General features: G+C 47.9%; 1 protein-coding gene across 21 annotated transcripts in view; it reads right to left on the reverse strand.

The window, feature by feature from the left end:
- The window catches only part of LOC106560257 (protein furry homolog-like), an 89,893-nt gene that overhangs the window by 18,105 nt on the left and 55,378 nt on the right, over positions 1-16,410 (reverse strand). For 14 of the 21 annotated variants that reach the window (XR_014379020.1, XM_082956934.1, XM_082956935.1 and 11 more), the window contains 33 exons: positions 16,293-16,379; positions 15,957-16,225; positions 15,359-15,566; positions 15,061-15,185; positions 14,807-14,864; positions 14,607-14,698; positions 14,297-14,469; positions 13,930-14,090; positions 13,722-13,832; positions 13,324-13,478; positions 13,111-13,210; positions 12,834-13,002; positions 12,369-12,634; positions 12,141-12,281; positions 11,855-12,026; positions 11,541-11,628; positions 11,357-11,469; positions 11,108-11,258; positions 10,923-11,026; positions 10,587-10,769; positions 10,143-10,344; positions 9,700-9,821; positions 9,306-9,493; positions 8,950-9,044; positions 8,157-8,785; positions 7,705-7,973; positions 7,331-7,471; positions 5,344-5,544; positions 4,832-4,993; positions 4,639-4,737; positions 4,341-4,517; positions 3,410-3,622; positions 1,247-1,408 (listed from right to left, as the gene is read on the reverse strand). Coding sequence is in view for 20 of the 21 variants with exons in the window: in XM_082956934.1 (XP_082813060.1) it covers positions 1,247-1,408; positions 3,410-3,622; positions 4,341-4,517; positions 4,639-4,737; positions 4,832-4,993; positions 5,344-5,544; positions 7,331-7,471; positions 7,705-7,973; positions 8,157-8,785; positions 8,950-9,044; positions 9,306-9,493; positions 9,700-9,821; positions 10,143-10,344; positions 10,587-10,769; positions 10,923-11,026; positions 11,108-11,258; positions 11,357-11,469; positions 11,541-11,628; positions 11,855-12,026; positions 12,141-12,281; positions 12,369-12,634; positions 12,834-13,002; positions 13,111-13,210; positions 13,324-13,478; positions 13,722-13,832; positions 13,930-14,090; positions 14,297-14,469; positions 14,607-14,698; positions 14,807-14,864; positions 15,061-15,185; positions 15,359-15,566; positions 15,957-16,225; positions 16,293-16,379 (5,586 nt within the window). In the remaining variant the exon portion in view is untranslated. The remainder of the gene's footprint in view (positions 1-1,246; positions 1,409-3,409; positions 3,623-4,340; positions 4,518-4,638; positions 4,738-4,831; positions 4,994-5,343; positions 5,545-7,330; positions 7,472-7,704; positions 7,974-8,156; positions 8,786-8,949; positions 9,045-9,305; positions 9,494-9,699; positions 9,822-10,142; positions 10,345-10,586; positions 10,770-10,922; positions 11,027-11,107; positions 11,259-11,356; positions 11,470-11,540; positions 11,629-11,854; positions 12,027-12,140; positions 12,282-12,368; positions 12,635-12,833; positions 13,003-13,110; positions 13,211-13,323; positions 13,479-13,721; positions 13,833-13,929; positions 14,091-14,296; positions 14,470-14,606; positions 14,699-14,806; positions 14,865-15,060; positions 15,186-15,358; positions 15,567-15,956; positions 16,226-16,292; positions 16,380-16,410) is intronic. The other 7 variants (XM_014122960.3, XM_082956943.1, XM_082956933.1 and 4 more) reach the window with 4 other exon arrangements.

A 16,410-nucleotide genomic window follows, 5' to 3' on the forward strand; every position in this document is an offset into this window, starting at 1 on the left:
GTGGGGAGTGCAGGAGTGGGGAGTACAGGGGGAGGAGTGGGGAGTGCAGGAGTGGGGAGTACAGGGGGATCTAGAACATCTAATTGAAAGGACTTGTCTTTCCTCTATTTAAGAGTCTAATGCATTAAGGAGAAGAGAGAGTGTGGCAGGCTGCCAGTGTGTTCCGGTGGCTATTTTACGGAACACTTTTAGGAGTGGGTGGACGTCTGGGCCGTCGTGGAGGGATGAGTAATAGTATTAATGGTTTTATCCGGGGCTCATTACACTAAGACCTGAGCCTGTGATGGAGAGATGTCCTTGGGCTGATATTGAGATGATAGGTATAAGAAGGGACAGGAACGAGCTCATACGGAAGCTCCATTCACATTACTGGGGAAAAGACGGGGTGTTATTTCTCACAGAACGGCCCCCATTGAACATTCCCCGTCTCAGTTTCGTTCACACAATCACCAGGAGTAGGTCTGTATCACTGTGTATGAGACAATCAATTCAAAATGGGCTCTCCGGGGACAAACATGAGCAGCATAAACTATCAATACAAAACCTAGACAGAACTATACATTGTGTGGAAGACTTGTTGAGCAAGAGTGCATCCTCACCATGGTTACACAGGTTAGTAGTGGTAGATAATGGATAATAATTGAAGCTGTTAGTGACTGCATGTTAGTGTGGTTTACCTGATTGTGTTCCCTGGTTAACTGTGCTCACTGGTTTAATCTAATGCATGTTTCTGTGTTGCTTCACAATGCTCTCTAATGGAGTGGACGTAACTAGCTCATACTCACACATGGGTCTGCCACACAGAGTAGGACGCTGGCGTCCAGTGCTCACTAATTTAACAGTGAGTTCAGTTGAGTGTTCAGGTTCCAAATTGAGAGGTGACGTTTCGCCTGACCTGAGGTGAGCATTGACAATCTCTCCCACAATCACACATTTAACCCCACAAACCAGCCAATCAGAGGAGCAAAAGCTAGCCCACCACAGCACCCACACACCCAGAGCAGCACGACAAGTGGAGAGAAAGAGATGGAGACGGAGGGAGATGTGAACAGAGAGAGTGCCCCCTACTGCACACCAGGTACAGCTCTTTCCCTAGAGGCAGACAGAGAGAGGAGGCCGCCGCCAACTGTGTGTGAAACATGAGCGAGACAGAGAGCGCAGCAGAGGTAAAAAGAGGTTTAAAGAGGAGAATAAGGAGCTAGAAAGAGCCGGAGCACCACAATTTTGTTGTCCCGATTGGTCACACCTCAGGCAGCTGGATGGAGTCAGAGCAGGCCATCTCCAGTGCAGGGCTGTTCAGCAGGGCTGTGGTCTCCTCTGACAGGGCACTGCTGGACGACTCCTGGGACTGCTGCAGAGAGTCCACATGATTGGACGTGGCATCATCCATAGCAGAGTCACAGTTCATCTGGAGTGAGGGGAGGGAGAGAGAATAAAAAACATGGTTCAACTTCTCCATTTAGAACTACAGTATCAGTCAAGAGTGGACCAAGCTGTCATCAAGGCAAAGGGTGGCTACTTTGAAGAATCTCAAATATATTTTCATTTGTTTAACACTTTTTTGGTTACTACATGATTCCATGTGTTATTTCATAGTTTTGATGTCTTCACTATTATTCTACAATGTAGAAAAATAGTAAAAAATTAAGAAAAACCCTGGAATGAGTAGGTGTCCGAACCTTTGACTGATACTGTAGATAGTGAATACAAAATGAAACCCCCTAATGAAATATCTCCATATTATCTGGTCCTCTGCATCTCCAGGATATCTGCTGGTGTACTGTTTAGTTTAGAATAACATGTTCTAAAAACATTCTATATTCCAGACATTATTACAATATCTCTTTGTTATTTGATCATTCTGTCCGCAAATGATATGCTGCATGCTCATAGTAGCATTGTTTAAAAGTTAATACAGATATGTCTCTGAAGCTAAACATGTTCAAGTCTTTGGGTCACTAGAGGCATTCTCACTTGCACAGAGCACAATCAAGAGCAGAGGAGAGCATAGACGGCTCTAGAATAACAGCTTGGGAAGACTGCTCTAAAATGGCTAGTCAGCCAAAGCAAAGAGGAGTTTGAGAAAGGCAGCCAGAGGTTTGGGTTATTGGGATCATGCTCACAAAGGAACATGCTGTTAATTTGATGCCAGTTGTAACTTGACTAAATCCGTTTCATTGACATGTCATGCTATGGACTCCTTTCAGTTTCATCTTTATGTAGCTAATCTCCCAGCTATAGTGTATGTGAATGAGTTGTCTGACCTAAACATATCAGTTATAGTGTATGTGAATGAGTCGTCTGACCTAAACATATCAGTTATAGTGTACGTGAATGAGTTTTCTGACCTAAACATATCAGTTATAGTGTACGTGAATGAGTTGTCTGACCTAAACATATCAGTTATAGTGTACGTGAATGAGTTGTCTGACCTAAACATATCAGTTATAGTGTACGTGAATGAGTTGTCTGACCTAAACATATCCGTTATAGTGTACGTGAATGAGTTGTCTGACCTAAACATATCAGTTATAGTGTACGTGAATGAGTTGTCTGACCTAAACATATCAGTTATAGTGTATGTGAATGAGTTGTCTGACCTAAACATATCAGTTATAGTGTACGTGAATGAGTTGTCTGACCTAAACATATCAGTTATAGTGTATGTGAATGAGTCGTCTGACCTAAACATATCAGTTATAGTGTATGTGAATGAGTCGTCTGACCTAAACATATCAGTTATAGTGTATGTGAATGAGTTGTCTGACCTAAACATATCAGTTATAGTGTATGTGAATGAGTTTTCTGACCTAAACATATCAGTTATAGTGTATGTGAATGAGTTTTCTGACCTAAACATATCAGTTATAGTGTACGTGAATGAGTTGTCTGACCTAAACATATCAGTTATAGTGTATGTGAATGAGTTTTCTGACCTAAACATATCAGTTATAGTGTACGTGAATGAGTTGTCTGACCTAAACATATCAGTTATAGTGTATGTGAATGAGTCGTCTGACCTAAACATATCAGTTATAGTGTATGTGAATGAGTTTTCTGATCTAAACTTATCAGAAACCTGAACTGACTTTCAGTAGTATAGTTTGGGTCTGTACTTTACTTACCTAACAAACAAACTTATGGGGGAAGGGGTACTGGTATGTGGGTAAGGAATAAAATGAGGGTAGCAGGTCTAGGATTGGGGGTGAAATAGTGACCGTTAACAGCGGAAGCAAGTGTCTAGCCCCCGCCCATACCAGGCACAGTAGTAGCTCTGCAGTAGCGCTGCTCAGTGAGCGGGCAGACATGGACACACACACACACACACACACAATGCCAGCGGGCTGTGTGAGGAGCATGGAGCGGGCGGGCGGGGGACAGGGCCACCCTTGTGTTGGGTGAGACTTACTAGGCCAGAGCGGGTGAGAATCTGGCTAGCGCTCAGTACCTCCTCCTCAGACGACTCGTCCGTGTCCTCCTGGTTGGTGAGGTTGAGGCTGGGCGTGCTCCCGGTGTACTGGCACTCCTGCAGGGACGGCGTGTCCCCGTCTCCCTCCCCCTTGTCCATGCTGTCCAGGGAGCGCCGACGCACACCCCAGTTGAAGTTGTCCATGCTCTCCCCCTGTAGGACACCCAAGGAAACAGCAGTCAGATACCAGTAGAACTAATTTAAGTTTGAGATAGCTGAGAAAATGTGGATGAATCACAATAGCACAAGACCAAACACAAGAAAACAACAATGTATGCCACTAACACATGACATCTAAAGAGCTGTGTCTGCAGTAATGGGAAGTGGAGGACATGACACCTATTCTTTCAGGCTGTTTGACCTAATCACTTCACGTGCAGACTACATTGATCATGAACCCAAAAAAAGCATTTGTGGCATGCTTCATTGGCTGTCTGTTTCTAGACCGACAAAACAGGTGCTTCTACAGGGTGACAACAATCACATGACTGACAGAGGGACAGAGGGACACCAGGGCACTTAGGATGGCAGCTTTAAAAAGCTCTTTCTGGCCCAAAACGTACCTGGAACTCCTTGTGGCGGGGAAAGAGGAAAGGTAACAAGTGGGTTAGAACGACTAGTAGGGACAGTTACAGGACAACATGGAAGAAAAGTCATACCAAGACCAGTACAAACACACAGATGTTAAAACACAAGCTCAGACGTACTTCAGCGCACACACACTGAATGAAACCATTTATTGTCACCAAACAACATGATCCGAAATGATGGTGTAATAGCAGAGAGACTATTGTAAATGATCCTATACAAGACATTAAAAAGTGTGTGAGTACAGATGGCTTCTCCTACTGTACAGTGAATCACCCCTCACCTCAGCATCCTCCAGCTCCACATCCAGGAAATCAAAGTCCTTGAAGACTCCAAACTGCTGCTCACTTCCTGCATCTTCTCCCTGCATATCCTCCTCCCTCACCACCTCCTCCACCGTGGGGATCAGACTGGTCTGCTGGTCACTTGAGTCCAGGTCCTCGTTGGACGAGAACACCACCTAAAACATACACAGAGAAAGATATAACAGTTATGATAAATGCGTTCAATAAACACATGGAGGGATGGCTGGGATATATTCTGTTGACGTAGATCACTAATCACTAGTCATGCTCGCTCACAGTTTGACATGCCAGGTGTCTTACAGAAGGATTCTTGGGAATGCCAGACTCGGGACCACACAGAGAAAGAACGTTCATGAGCTTCTCTCTGGTTCTCCTCTGAAATAAGACGACACAATTAAATATTAACTAACAAATAAAGACATTTAAACATATCAAACCTCATTGTAACATATCTATTGGCTGTAAGTACCTGAGAGAGTTGAGGCCTCTTCCAGCTGACAGGCACCAGGCCATTGGAGTTGGATCCAGAAGAGGTGGAGGATGTGCTCCGGGTCACAGCAATGACCTGCGGCTTCCCATTCCGCCCTGCAGCTGTGCGCTGGTCCCCATACTTATGCCCTATGATGGGCGTCTGGGGGTTAAAGGTTACACCAGTTAATCTAGATTGTACAGATGTGATAATTTTGTTTAAAAAGGTAGGGCTAAAGGTAAAAGGTGAGTGAAAGAAAAATGGAAAGAGTGAAAAATAGAATTTAAAAAAAGAATTGGAGAATGACGAAAAGATGACAAGAGGACAGAGGTCGGGACAGAGCTTTTAAAAATTGTATTTAACGTATTTTACCATGTTAGTTTCGTTGAAATAAAAACATTTTACAAGGGAGACCTGGCCAAACTAGCAGCACAAAGTTTCATACAAAGACATGTTACAACATAAAACAAAGCACTACAGTTTATAAACACATTGAGCAGGCAAGACTTCACCTCTGAGATGTCGAAGTGGAAGTCCAGCGTCTTGCCGGGTAGCTCCTTAGAGGAGTTGATGAAGATGCGAGTGAAGGCGATCTCTGGGGATCCAGAGGACTCGGAGCTGTAGGAGCGCTGCACCTCGTCTGGCACCACCAGGCTGGCCGACCGAGACACCACCAGCTTCAGGATGTTCTGGGCCTCTTTCCAGTACGGGCTCTGGGGAACACACAGGATCCAAACACAGAGGTGGCGTTGGTTAAATTGTCAATAAGACAGGATTTCATGTTTTTAAAAATGGGTAAAAGCACACCTCCGTTCTAGGGAAGGTTAAATAAAATTTGATTGGTCACAGACATATTCAGCAGATGTTATTGCGGGTGTAGCGAAATGCTTGTGTTCCTGGCTCCAACAGTGCAGTAGTATCTAACAATACATACACATCTAAAAGTAAAAGAATGGAATTAAGAAATATATAAATATTAGATAGAACAATGTCGGAGTGGCATTGACTAAAATACAGAGGAGAATACAGTATATACATATGAGATGAGTAAAGCAATATGTAAACATTATTTAAAACATTAAAGTGACTAGTGTTCCATTATTAAAGTGGCCAGTGATTCCATGTCTACGTATATAGGGCAGCAGCCTCTAAGGTGCAGGGTTAAGTAACCGGGTGGAAGCCGGCTAGTGATGGCTTTTTAACAGTCTGATGGCCTTGAGTTAGAAGCTGTTTTTCAGTTTCTCGGTCCCAGCTTTGATGCACCTGTACTGACCTTGCCTTCTGGAGGATAGCGGGGTGAACAGGCCGTGGCTCGGGTGGTTGATGTCCTTGATGATATTTTTGTCCTTCCTGTGACATCGGGTGCTGTAGGTGTCCTGGAGGGCAGGTAGTTTGCCCCCGGGCAGACCGCACCACCCTCTGGAGAGCCCTGCGGTTTTGGGCAGTGCAGTTGCCATACCAGGCGGTGATACAGCCCAACAGGATGCTCTCAATTGTGCATCTGTGAAAGTTTATGAGGGTTTTAGGTGACAAGCCAAATTTCTTCAGTCTCCTGGCGCTGTTGCGCCTTCTTCACCACACTGTCTGTGTGGGTGGACCATTTCAGATCATCAGTGACGTGTACGCCGAGGAACTTGAAGCATTCCACTTTCTCCACTACTGTCCCTTCGATGTGGATAGGGGGGTGCTCCCTCTGCTGTTTCCTGAAGTCCACGATCAGCTCCTTTGTTTTGTTGATGTTGAGTGAGAGGTTATTTCCTGGCACCACTCTCCCAGGGACCTCACCACCTCATTGTAGGCTGTCTCGTTGTTGTTGGTGATCTGGCCTATGACTGTTGTGTCGTTTGCATACTTGATGATTGAGTTGGAGGCGGGCGTGGCCACGCAGTCATGGGTGAACAGGGAGTACAGGAAGGGGCTGAGCATGCACCCTTGTGGGGGCTCTGTGTTGAGGATCAGCGAAGTGGAGGTGTTGTTTCCTACCTTAAGAAATGTATTATCTTTCACCTTAAACTATCCGATTCTAAGCCTATCCACAGATGTGAAGGAACACATTGTCTAGTCAGTGATCCTACTCGGACCAGGTGGCCATCCCTTACAAGCAACCTTGAAAAAACTGAAAAGTCTTTATTCAAACACACACACACTAAAGAAATAATCTACTTGGAGAGAGCTCGTAAAAGGCTCCTCCATAAATAACTGTGGCTGGCTGGCTGCGTCCAAATGGTCTTAGATCCATGACCCGCTTTAATATACTATTCTTTAAGTGCATCACTCTGTAGAGGGAGTCATTCTGGCTTTCTCCCTCACACATTCACACCAAAGGCTCCATCTGCTGAAATGAATGAGCCACGTGACAACCATACGGTGTCAGACAGCTTTATTTCTGTATTGGCCAATCCCCATTTATTATTTTCTCTCTCAATCCTTTTAGAGATGAGAGGCCTTAAGAGCGTCAGAGTGCTGAGCTGAATTGTAAAAAGAGAAACCAGGTCTCACCTGGACATATTTGCTGATGATCTTCATGATCTCCAGGTTGAACTGTTTAACGGGCGCAGCAGACAGGTCAATGTGACTCAGCAGGCTGTAGATGATCTGTAGCAGGGACTGCTGCATGCTGGGTAGGCCCTTCTCCAGCAACTGAGGGTGAGAGGGGAAGGGTTAGGAATAGGCTCTCAACTGCCATCATGGGTTGGACGTTGGACATCTGCTTACCAGCTGATCAGTAACTAACACTGCTGACCTGTCATAATAACAAAAACAAGCTACTGTAAATGTAAATTAACCAGAGGCTCTAGACTGACTATGCAAATAAGTTGGCAGCTTTGACTCTCCTCATTACTTCTATTAAGGCTGGTGTTGCGAGTGCTTACCTCGGCCAGGTATGTGACCAGATTGAAGGTGATCTCAGCAAAGGCGTCATGTAGGTAACGACACACCACGTTGATCCAGTTGGTGCAGTCTCTGGAGTAGCTGTGTGTGCTGTACAGGCTCATCATGTGGGCCAGGTTAGACAGGGTGGCTGACTTCTCCTCGGCACACACCTTGGCTATCTTATCAGCCGTCTCCTTGCAGAACGGAGTGGGGCTGTCAAAGTGCTGGATGAGGTGAGGCAGCAGGCACAGGATGTTTAGAGGAAAACCTACAAGGAGACGGCAACAGACGACATCAGGATCAAGTGAATCTCGATCTCCTGAGCTAACACAGGAAGAGAAACAGGTCTAGACCCATAAGCAAGCCCCAGCAAGTCCTAGGGGGTATTAGCAGCATTTACCAAGCATGAAGCCAGGAACTTGTGCTAGATAAAAAGCAATAAGGTCAATACCTGCTCTCTTACCTGCCACCTGGGAGGGGTCGACCAGTGTGTGGCGGGAGACACTGATGAGCTTGTTGAGCAGGTGGATGGTGAGCTCCTGGGTGGAGGCTGAGGTGAAGCCCTTGAGGAAGAGCTGCAGCAGACCAGGGAAGCTGTACCATTTCAGCTTGGCCTGCACTGTTTCCAGCCTCTCCCTGCTGTCTGTGTTCTCCAGGGGCAGCTGGCCCAGTAGCTTGTTGAGCAGCCGCAGGGCCAGCAGGTACTCAAACTCATAGTCCGACTCCAGGAGGGAGGCTGCTATCCAGAACACCGTGGCCATCAGGTTGGTGGGGTCCACAGGAGGGATGGCCTCCCCCCCAGGACCCCCTCCTCCACCCTCCCGCAATGATGACAAGCTCTGCGTTCGGGCTAGGTTGCCATGGCTGCCACCCAGCCGATCGGCGATATCTAGGGTGTTGCTGCGGCGACGGTCACCCTTGCGTTCGCCCATGAGGCTGGCGCGGAGGGAGTTGCTGCGGGCGTGGCCGTGGGGGTAGTGACCGTGGTGGAACAGACCCCCGCTACTCAGGTTCAGCTGACCCGTGCTCTTCCTATTGGCTGCAAACTTAGCCCCCAGCAGGTGCTCGTGGGCAGAAGCCCTGCAGAATAAGAAATTACAATCTGAGTATTTCACTAGTACTGGGTTTTAGACAGTCTCAAAGATGTGTGTGTTGAGAAAGTGTGAATGCACGATTGTGTTTACTGAGAGAAAGCGTCGAAGAAGGGCATGGATATATCAGATATTGAATTGGTCAGTGCTTACTTTGCCAAGGCAGTGAGGAGGTCATAATTCTTTACGGTGTCAGCGAGAGTGTCAATCCCCGACTCCAGAGTCAACAGCAGCTCGATAACAAAGCCCTGAGACAGAGGAGCAGAGGTCAACCACCCAGACAGATGGACCCCTGATACTGCAGTACCCAGTGGTTGCTGCTTCGTAACGGAGCTGCTGATCCACACTGATCCCAGGTCAGAGTGGCTGATCCCTCTGGAGCATAGTGCCTGTTCAAACTGCGACACTCTGATCTGAGATCAGAAGTTAGTGATAAAAGTAATAGAGCAGACAGCCCAAAGGACATATTTAAAGGTGGTTATCTTGATACAGGTGGGGGTATAGCTCACCTGCGCCTCCTCTCCAGGGTCGCCCACTGTCTCTACAAGACGTGAGAGGACATCAGAGAGCGTGGCGGCTGTGAGGGGTTGTTTGAGAGCCCTGAAGATCTGGAAGGAGCGCCCAGCATAGTGACGAGACGAGCACGACAGAGCAGTCTGCAACGCTACCTCACTGAGCAACTGCTCCAGCTGGAAACCTGATTAACAAACACACACAGATATATTTAATATCAAAATGCAGAGATGTTACAGACACATAAGAACAGAGATATTTCATGCTAATCAACAATGGTGAATAGAAATATATTTTTGTGGAGTGCTAACAAATGTGGACAGGACAGTCAGTCGTTGAAAGACCATACAGTAGAAGAAGATAAGGAACAGCATTAAAAAACACACTGACCTGACTGGGACTGTTTGAAGACTGTCACTACATGTCTGAGGAACACACACAGCTGGTCAGCACTCTTTATGTTGGGGTTCTTGGGCGACACGTCCTCATGGTTCCACAGGGGCCCCCGCTTCCTGCAGGACAAGACAGAATCAGGACAGGAAACTAGGGAAGTCAGACCTATCATCATACAACACATCCAACTCTGATATTCTCATCCCAAATTGTAAAAATAAATTGTATTGGCACACGCAAACACATGCAATTCGAGAAATACCCCATCCTTTCAGACATGGCTGCAAGCGTGAGACCAGATACATGGATTAGATGAAGTTAGTCATGAGGGTACATCACACGAAACAAATAACTGATATATACAGCTATGACACAGACTTCCACATACAGTATAAACAGAATACATCAATTTCCAAGTACATGCAGTCTCGGGTACTCACCTGGAGGTGACAAACTCAATGAGGGCCTTGACCTTCTCATCCTGCTCGGCGATGACGTCCACCTCGTTAATTAGGGTGGGTGTGAGGTGAGGCAGGGGGGTTCCTCCTGTACCCAAGCTGATGCTGGACGAAGTGGAGCTGGAGCTCAGGCCTGAGTCGGTCATAGGAGACGGCTGATAGTCTGGCACAACGTCGCACATTCCTGCATGAATAACACACACACAAGCACATGAGAACAGCGATTCATGGCTGACGAATCGCTATAAACTTGAAATAAACACAAGTCTATGAGATTTCACATAGTGATCTGTGAAGACAGGAGAGCAAATGAGGACATGGATCTCTGCTGCCCCCTCCTGATCTTATTGGGCAATACAGAATTAGGCAAAGGGATATTTCTGCCCTTTAGTTAAGCTACTCAGATCGTTGCAGGGCGCTACTGACCTGTGAGGTTGAAGCCGTGGGGCGGTGGCTTCACCGTCAGCACCTTGGGGTCGTTGTACTCTCGGTTGCGCAGCAGCACAGAGGCCAGGGATTGAACGCTGCTGTTAGTTCCCTGAACGACCAGCAGGTGAAGCAGGAGGCGTTTGCAGTGCTCGTAGACCTCAGGGTGCTGGTGGTCAAACCCTGGTAGGAGAAACAAAGGACTGATATGAAAAACCTATTCCATAAACATTAACACTGGCAAATGAAGAGTTTGTTTTGCCTGCAAATTAAGTGTCTAAGGACAAGTATACATCACTCAAGTTGTAATCAGCCAGCTGTAAAGAGGTTAGTTACCTATGAAGATGGAGTGCAGCAGGAGGTGAAGGTAGGCGCTCCACTCCACTTTGACCCCATGGTCCACTATGAGGTCAGTCAGTAGGATGACAGCTATGTTACACCTGAGATACACCACACCAGAGAGTCAGCTGGGTCAGGGAAGAGGTCATACAGACAGGTCAAGTGGAGGGGGTAGGGGTTACCTGTGAATGGGTACTCCAGGGGTGTTGGTCTCTGGCAGGTAGTCCACCAGAGGGGACCAGCAGCCCCCTGTCGGAGGAAAGGGGAGGGGCTCGGGACGGTTGTGGTCCATCACCTTCAGACGCCAGTTAGCATACAGCGGCATGGAGTCACCTGGAGGAAACAGGGCATTATCACACCTGTGGCAACACAGATGTGTGTAAGTATAAAGCAGAAAGTAGAGTAGTATGGCTGGGTAGAGGGTCTCTTACCCTTCTCCTCCTCATAGGATCCTCCAGAGCTGCTGCTGTAGCGAGACTCCAGTCGGTGGTGCTGACGGTTCAGGTTGCTGTTCAGACCACTGTAGATGTCCAGATGGGTGGAACTGCAGACAACAGAGAGAGACAGCTGTAGTCTCACAGGTCGGTCGGTCTGTATCTGTGTGTGATCTCATACCTGTCGTCCATGTTGGGGTCTTTGTTCTTGCTGCTGTCATGGTGCGCTTCGGGTCCTGGCACCATGGTGTTACTGCTGGAGGTGGTTCCTGTGGACAGAGATGGGGAAAGGCATCTAGGAACTATGGCAACAAGGTTTAGGAAGAACATGACAATGTTATGACATCATACATACAATCCACAAGTCCATGAGGAAGTAGATAGGGGAATAAGTACCCTAGAAACATCAAGCATCTGTGTTTTGTATCACAGGACAGTAGGCTATAAAAAAGAGGAGGTACATGTTTCGAAGACAGTGGACAGTGTGATATATACCTGCTGAGGTGACGGAGGGGATCTTGTAGCTGGAGGTGATGCGGTAGTAGGGAGGGTTGTCCATGTGAGTGACAGCAGAGCTCACTGGGTCTGTCAGGTCCAGCTCACACATCAGCTCCTCCAGCAGCTGCATAGTCTTATCCCTGCCCAGGTACACCACCACCCGCTTCACCTGAGGACACACACACACACACGTTTTAACAAACATTTCAGGTGACTGAATAATTATTGGATATGCGAGGTGTGTGATGAGGGAGAGAGGATAGTGTGTGTAAACTGGACTTACATAGGGCAGGAAGCTGGGCTCACTGTTGACCCCTGACATGCTGATGAGGAAATGCAGGATGATCTTCAGGTTCTTTGGCCAGCTGTCTGCCAGGGTGGTCCACACGTTCTCTATCTCTGACCACGCAAACTCATCCCCGTACTGCATACACAAGAGCAATACAGTTGAAACTCTACCATTTATCAGCAACAGAGTAAATGTCATGTGTGTGGTAGGTTGCGGTCGTACCTTGGCAGTCATGTACATGAGGTTGTTGAGCACCATGGTGGTGGCGTGCGGGGAGCCCCAGCCCTCCCCTCGGAGCCAACGGCGGCTGTTGACCATCATATCACGCTCGTGGGCGTCCTCCTCATCCTCACAGATGGGGGTCTCGTCATGTCGCCGTGGCGATGGCTTTAAGTCCACCAGCTCCACGTTGTTCATCCAGGGCAGGAGGTAGTGCAGCATCACCTGGCGACCACCAGGGTGTGCTGTCTGGATACGCTGGCTCACCTCTGGGGTAGAAAACAGCACCGTCACCACATCAATAACACGTCAAATCTGTACCAAATGCCAAAGATATGGCTACAGACCAGAATCTCAAAAGACAGACCATTCCCCTTATAGAGGACTACTTGAACCAGGATGGCATTTAAGATTAGCCTAATGAGACAGATGACTATGTGACAGTGTGTGATGTGTAACGGTGCAGACCTGAGAAGATGGGCAGGGTGAGCTCTGGGTATGTCCTGGCCAGCTCCTCAGACAGCTGGTAGTAGGAGACGGAGTAGAGGTGTGGCAGCGGGGAGGGAGGGCTCAGGATCCCATCTGTTCTCTGGATCTCCAGTTTATGAGCGTAACGGAAGAGCTTGGGCTCCAAGATCTGGGGAACCACCACACAGAGAAAAATCCCATTAAGTACATACTGGACTAAAACCAGCTGACACAGAGCAGTAAATAAACATGGTGTCCAGGAATGTGTCACACGAACCTGCAGCAGCTGCATGGCCACCTCATAGATATCTCTGGATGAATCAGCCGCCTTGAACAGGATCAGATTCAGTAGCACCACAGTGTCAAACTGGTAATCCCTGTAGACCATACGATATCAATCACATTAGAAGATTATGGATTACAGCATTTCAGTTAACACACAGAAAAACAAACATGCACTATAAAATCGGCGAAATAAATCCGGACGTGCCTGTTGTGAAAGACGTTGGCGATGGCCCTGAAGCAGCCGGAAGCCACGCGCCGTGAGCCAGTGTAGCAGCGGTCCACAGCCCAGAACATCAGGTTACTCTGGTCTGGGTTCAGCTCCAACAGCAGCATCACCGCTTCACAGCCCAACTGGTGCACCTGCAGGGGAAGACCAAGACACCATCAGGGACCATCAGCACAAGCCCTTAATATACACTGCACTCAGTGAGGCACCACAAGAGTCAAGCCATTTCCTTTCCTTCATCCGCACCACTAAATAATTAAACCGGGAAAGTTTTAGTCTTATACTGTTTTACAATCAAATCAGATGAAGGACAGTAGCTGGTAATAAAGGGATAGTTTAAGCGCAGCAGTGAGGCTGCAGTGTATAAGGCCTCTTACTTTCCTGTCCTGAGAGTCCAGGATGTTGTCCAGCCACTTGTAGAGATAACCGTCAGAGGAGAGGCCAACGTTATCAGCCACTGGACCACAGCACAACACTGCAGACATGGCCTACAAGGTAAACACACCCACAGTAGACAAACATTCACCACATCCTGACTCAGACGTGTGTATAGTGTTTAGAGTGCGTGTGAACAGCTGGTTGTACCTTGAGAGCACAGTACTGGTGTCGGTTGATCTGCATGTTGCGGTCACTGTACCGGTCCAGTGGGGTGAACATGATGCTGAAGGGCCCAGCCCAGTGGCTGAACAACATGAACAGACTGTGTCTTAGAGACTGCTGAGGGAAGATGGTCCTCCTCTGGTGCACTGGTGGGAATACACACACACACACACACACACACACACACACACACACACACACACACACACACACACACACACACACACACACACACACACACACACACACACACACACACACACACACACACACACACACACAGATGTCTAACAAATACCGACAACACACACATATACAGAATTGTACAGTTTGTAGTATTTGTGTGTAGTACCTGGGACGTTCTGAATGATGTTGGCCACCAGAGCACTGAAGTGGCAACGGATGTCCTTCAGTGTGTCTGAGTCTTTGTCGTTCTCAGCCTCTAGCAGCTGTCTCGTCAGATCCACATACTCCAACAGTACTGAGTTCAGAGAGTGACTCTCCCCGTCCAGACCTCCACTTGCCCTGCACACACAGGGGGTACACGATAGGGGTCAGTAAATTCAAAGATGGAAGGTCCATGATTCTTTACTAGGATACTATACTCTATAACCATATGTAGTTCTATCTCTATTAGGGCATCTGGCCTGGTTTCCACTGACGTCTGACTGATGACACCAGCATCAGCCAGCAGCTCAAAGATCCGGACCAGCTGGACCCTCAAGATGTCACGACGCCTGCGTCGCTTCATGTTCTGCAACAGAGAAGAGTCACTACTGAGCAGGGTGAGTGTTGTAGGTAGTACAGTGTTTTGATGTTAGATACATGACTGAGATGTGAGTGGTCAGTGAGCTGCACCCACCTCAGGTCTCCTCTCCAGAGCCTCCTTAATGATGGGGTTCAGTTCCTCTATCAACTCTCTGAAAGACAATAGAAGTTAAACTACTGGGCAAACACTCATACATGCCCACACACACTTACTTACCCATTACATACTGTACCTACTAACCAAATAACCCTAAACTAGGCAATATCAAAATTTGCAAATTCAACCAGGCAACTCAAACAACAAAAAACATGACTACCAGCCACATAGACACAGGGCAGCTCCCTCACCTGAAGGCCACGGGGCTGGTCCTGCCAAACCCCAGGACAAGAGACTCTGTGATGTCCATGCTCTCAGAGCGCATCATCGGGACAACGTGTTTGAACAGGGACGAGGGGGACGGAGTGCCAATAATCTGGATACACACAAAGGTCACAAATCGATATGACAACTCAAATCATTTTTAAATCTATAACTAAAGGAAATAAACATGGCATAGGAATATCATTGACAGCACCGACGTAAAACTTTGCAAAACGTTTACATGTTTGGGAGATAGTTGGTCACTGCGGGGTCATGCCCTCTGACCTTTGAGTCGTAGCTGTAGCCGCTGTCTGGCGTGGACGCCAGCGTCTCAGGCGGGGAGCAGCGGATGGAGCCAGAGGTGGAGGAAGAGGAGGAGTTGGGGGAGGAAGTGGCGGAGCTACAACAGAGGATCAGATAGTTCCTCCACAGGCCCACGTACGAGTCACCACTGCTGCTCAGGCTGTTCAGCTTCTTAGCATTTATAGGGCTGCTGCAGGGGCACAGGTCAAACAATAACAGGCAGGTGGTATTAGAATGTTACTGAAATAATATCCATGTGTGCCACATACACACATTATAAAAGACCGGCAGCAACTGTCGTCTTCACGGGGCTCATATCCATAAACAGCTGAGAGCTAGATCTATTAGAATGATGTTACCCACAATCACACGCCGAGGCTCCAGTGATGGTGTTCACCGTACGATCCCCATAGACCAAACGGTGACATCATCCAGCACTCTAATGAGCAGACTGCAACCACATCCATTCTAAGTGCTTTTTAACGACCTCAAATGTAACACACACACACACACACACACACACACACACACACACACACACACACACACCACATTAACAGAGAAAGGCCTAGAGACATACTTGATATCCACTTGTGGAGAGAGCAGCTGCAGGCGCGTGTAGGCGAACATCCAGGCGTAGTTGAGTGCGGTGGGGCAGTGCTTGGGCAGGTGCTCCTGGCGCAGGTAGCTGGACAGGCTGATGACCCAGGGGTCCTGGCCCTGCGTCACGTGGGCAAACACCCAGATGTGCGATGGGCTGACCACATCAAATTGGTGGCTGATGGGAGATGAGCTCCAGTCTGCCAGCGTCTGCAGGTCGATACCACTGGGGCAGTATAGCAGGTTGGTCTGCAGGGGAGAGGGGAGGGTCAGGGTGTGTGCGCGCTGTATTAAACAACAGCTTTGCCATTCTTACCTGGTCAGCTCCTGTGAGATGGATGAAGCTCTCCAGCACAGAGGCACTTTGTCTGTCCATCACATCTATGGCCAACTCCTCATCTCCCTGAGAGCGACAGACAGAAACCATGAATGTG

This window comes from Salmo salar, chromosome 10 (genome assembly GCF_965601325.2).
Source record: "Salmo salar chromosome 10, fSalSal1, whole genome shotgun sequence".
NCBI classification, from domain to species: domain Eukaryota; kingdom Metazoa; phylum Chordata; class Actinopteri; order Salmoniformes; family Salmonidae; genus Salmo; species Salmo salar.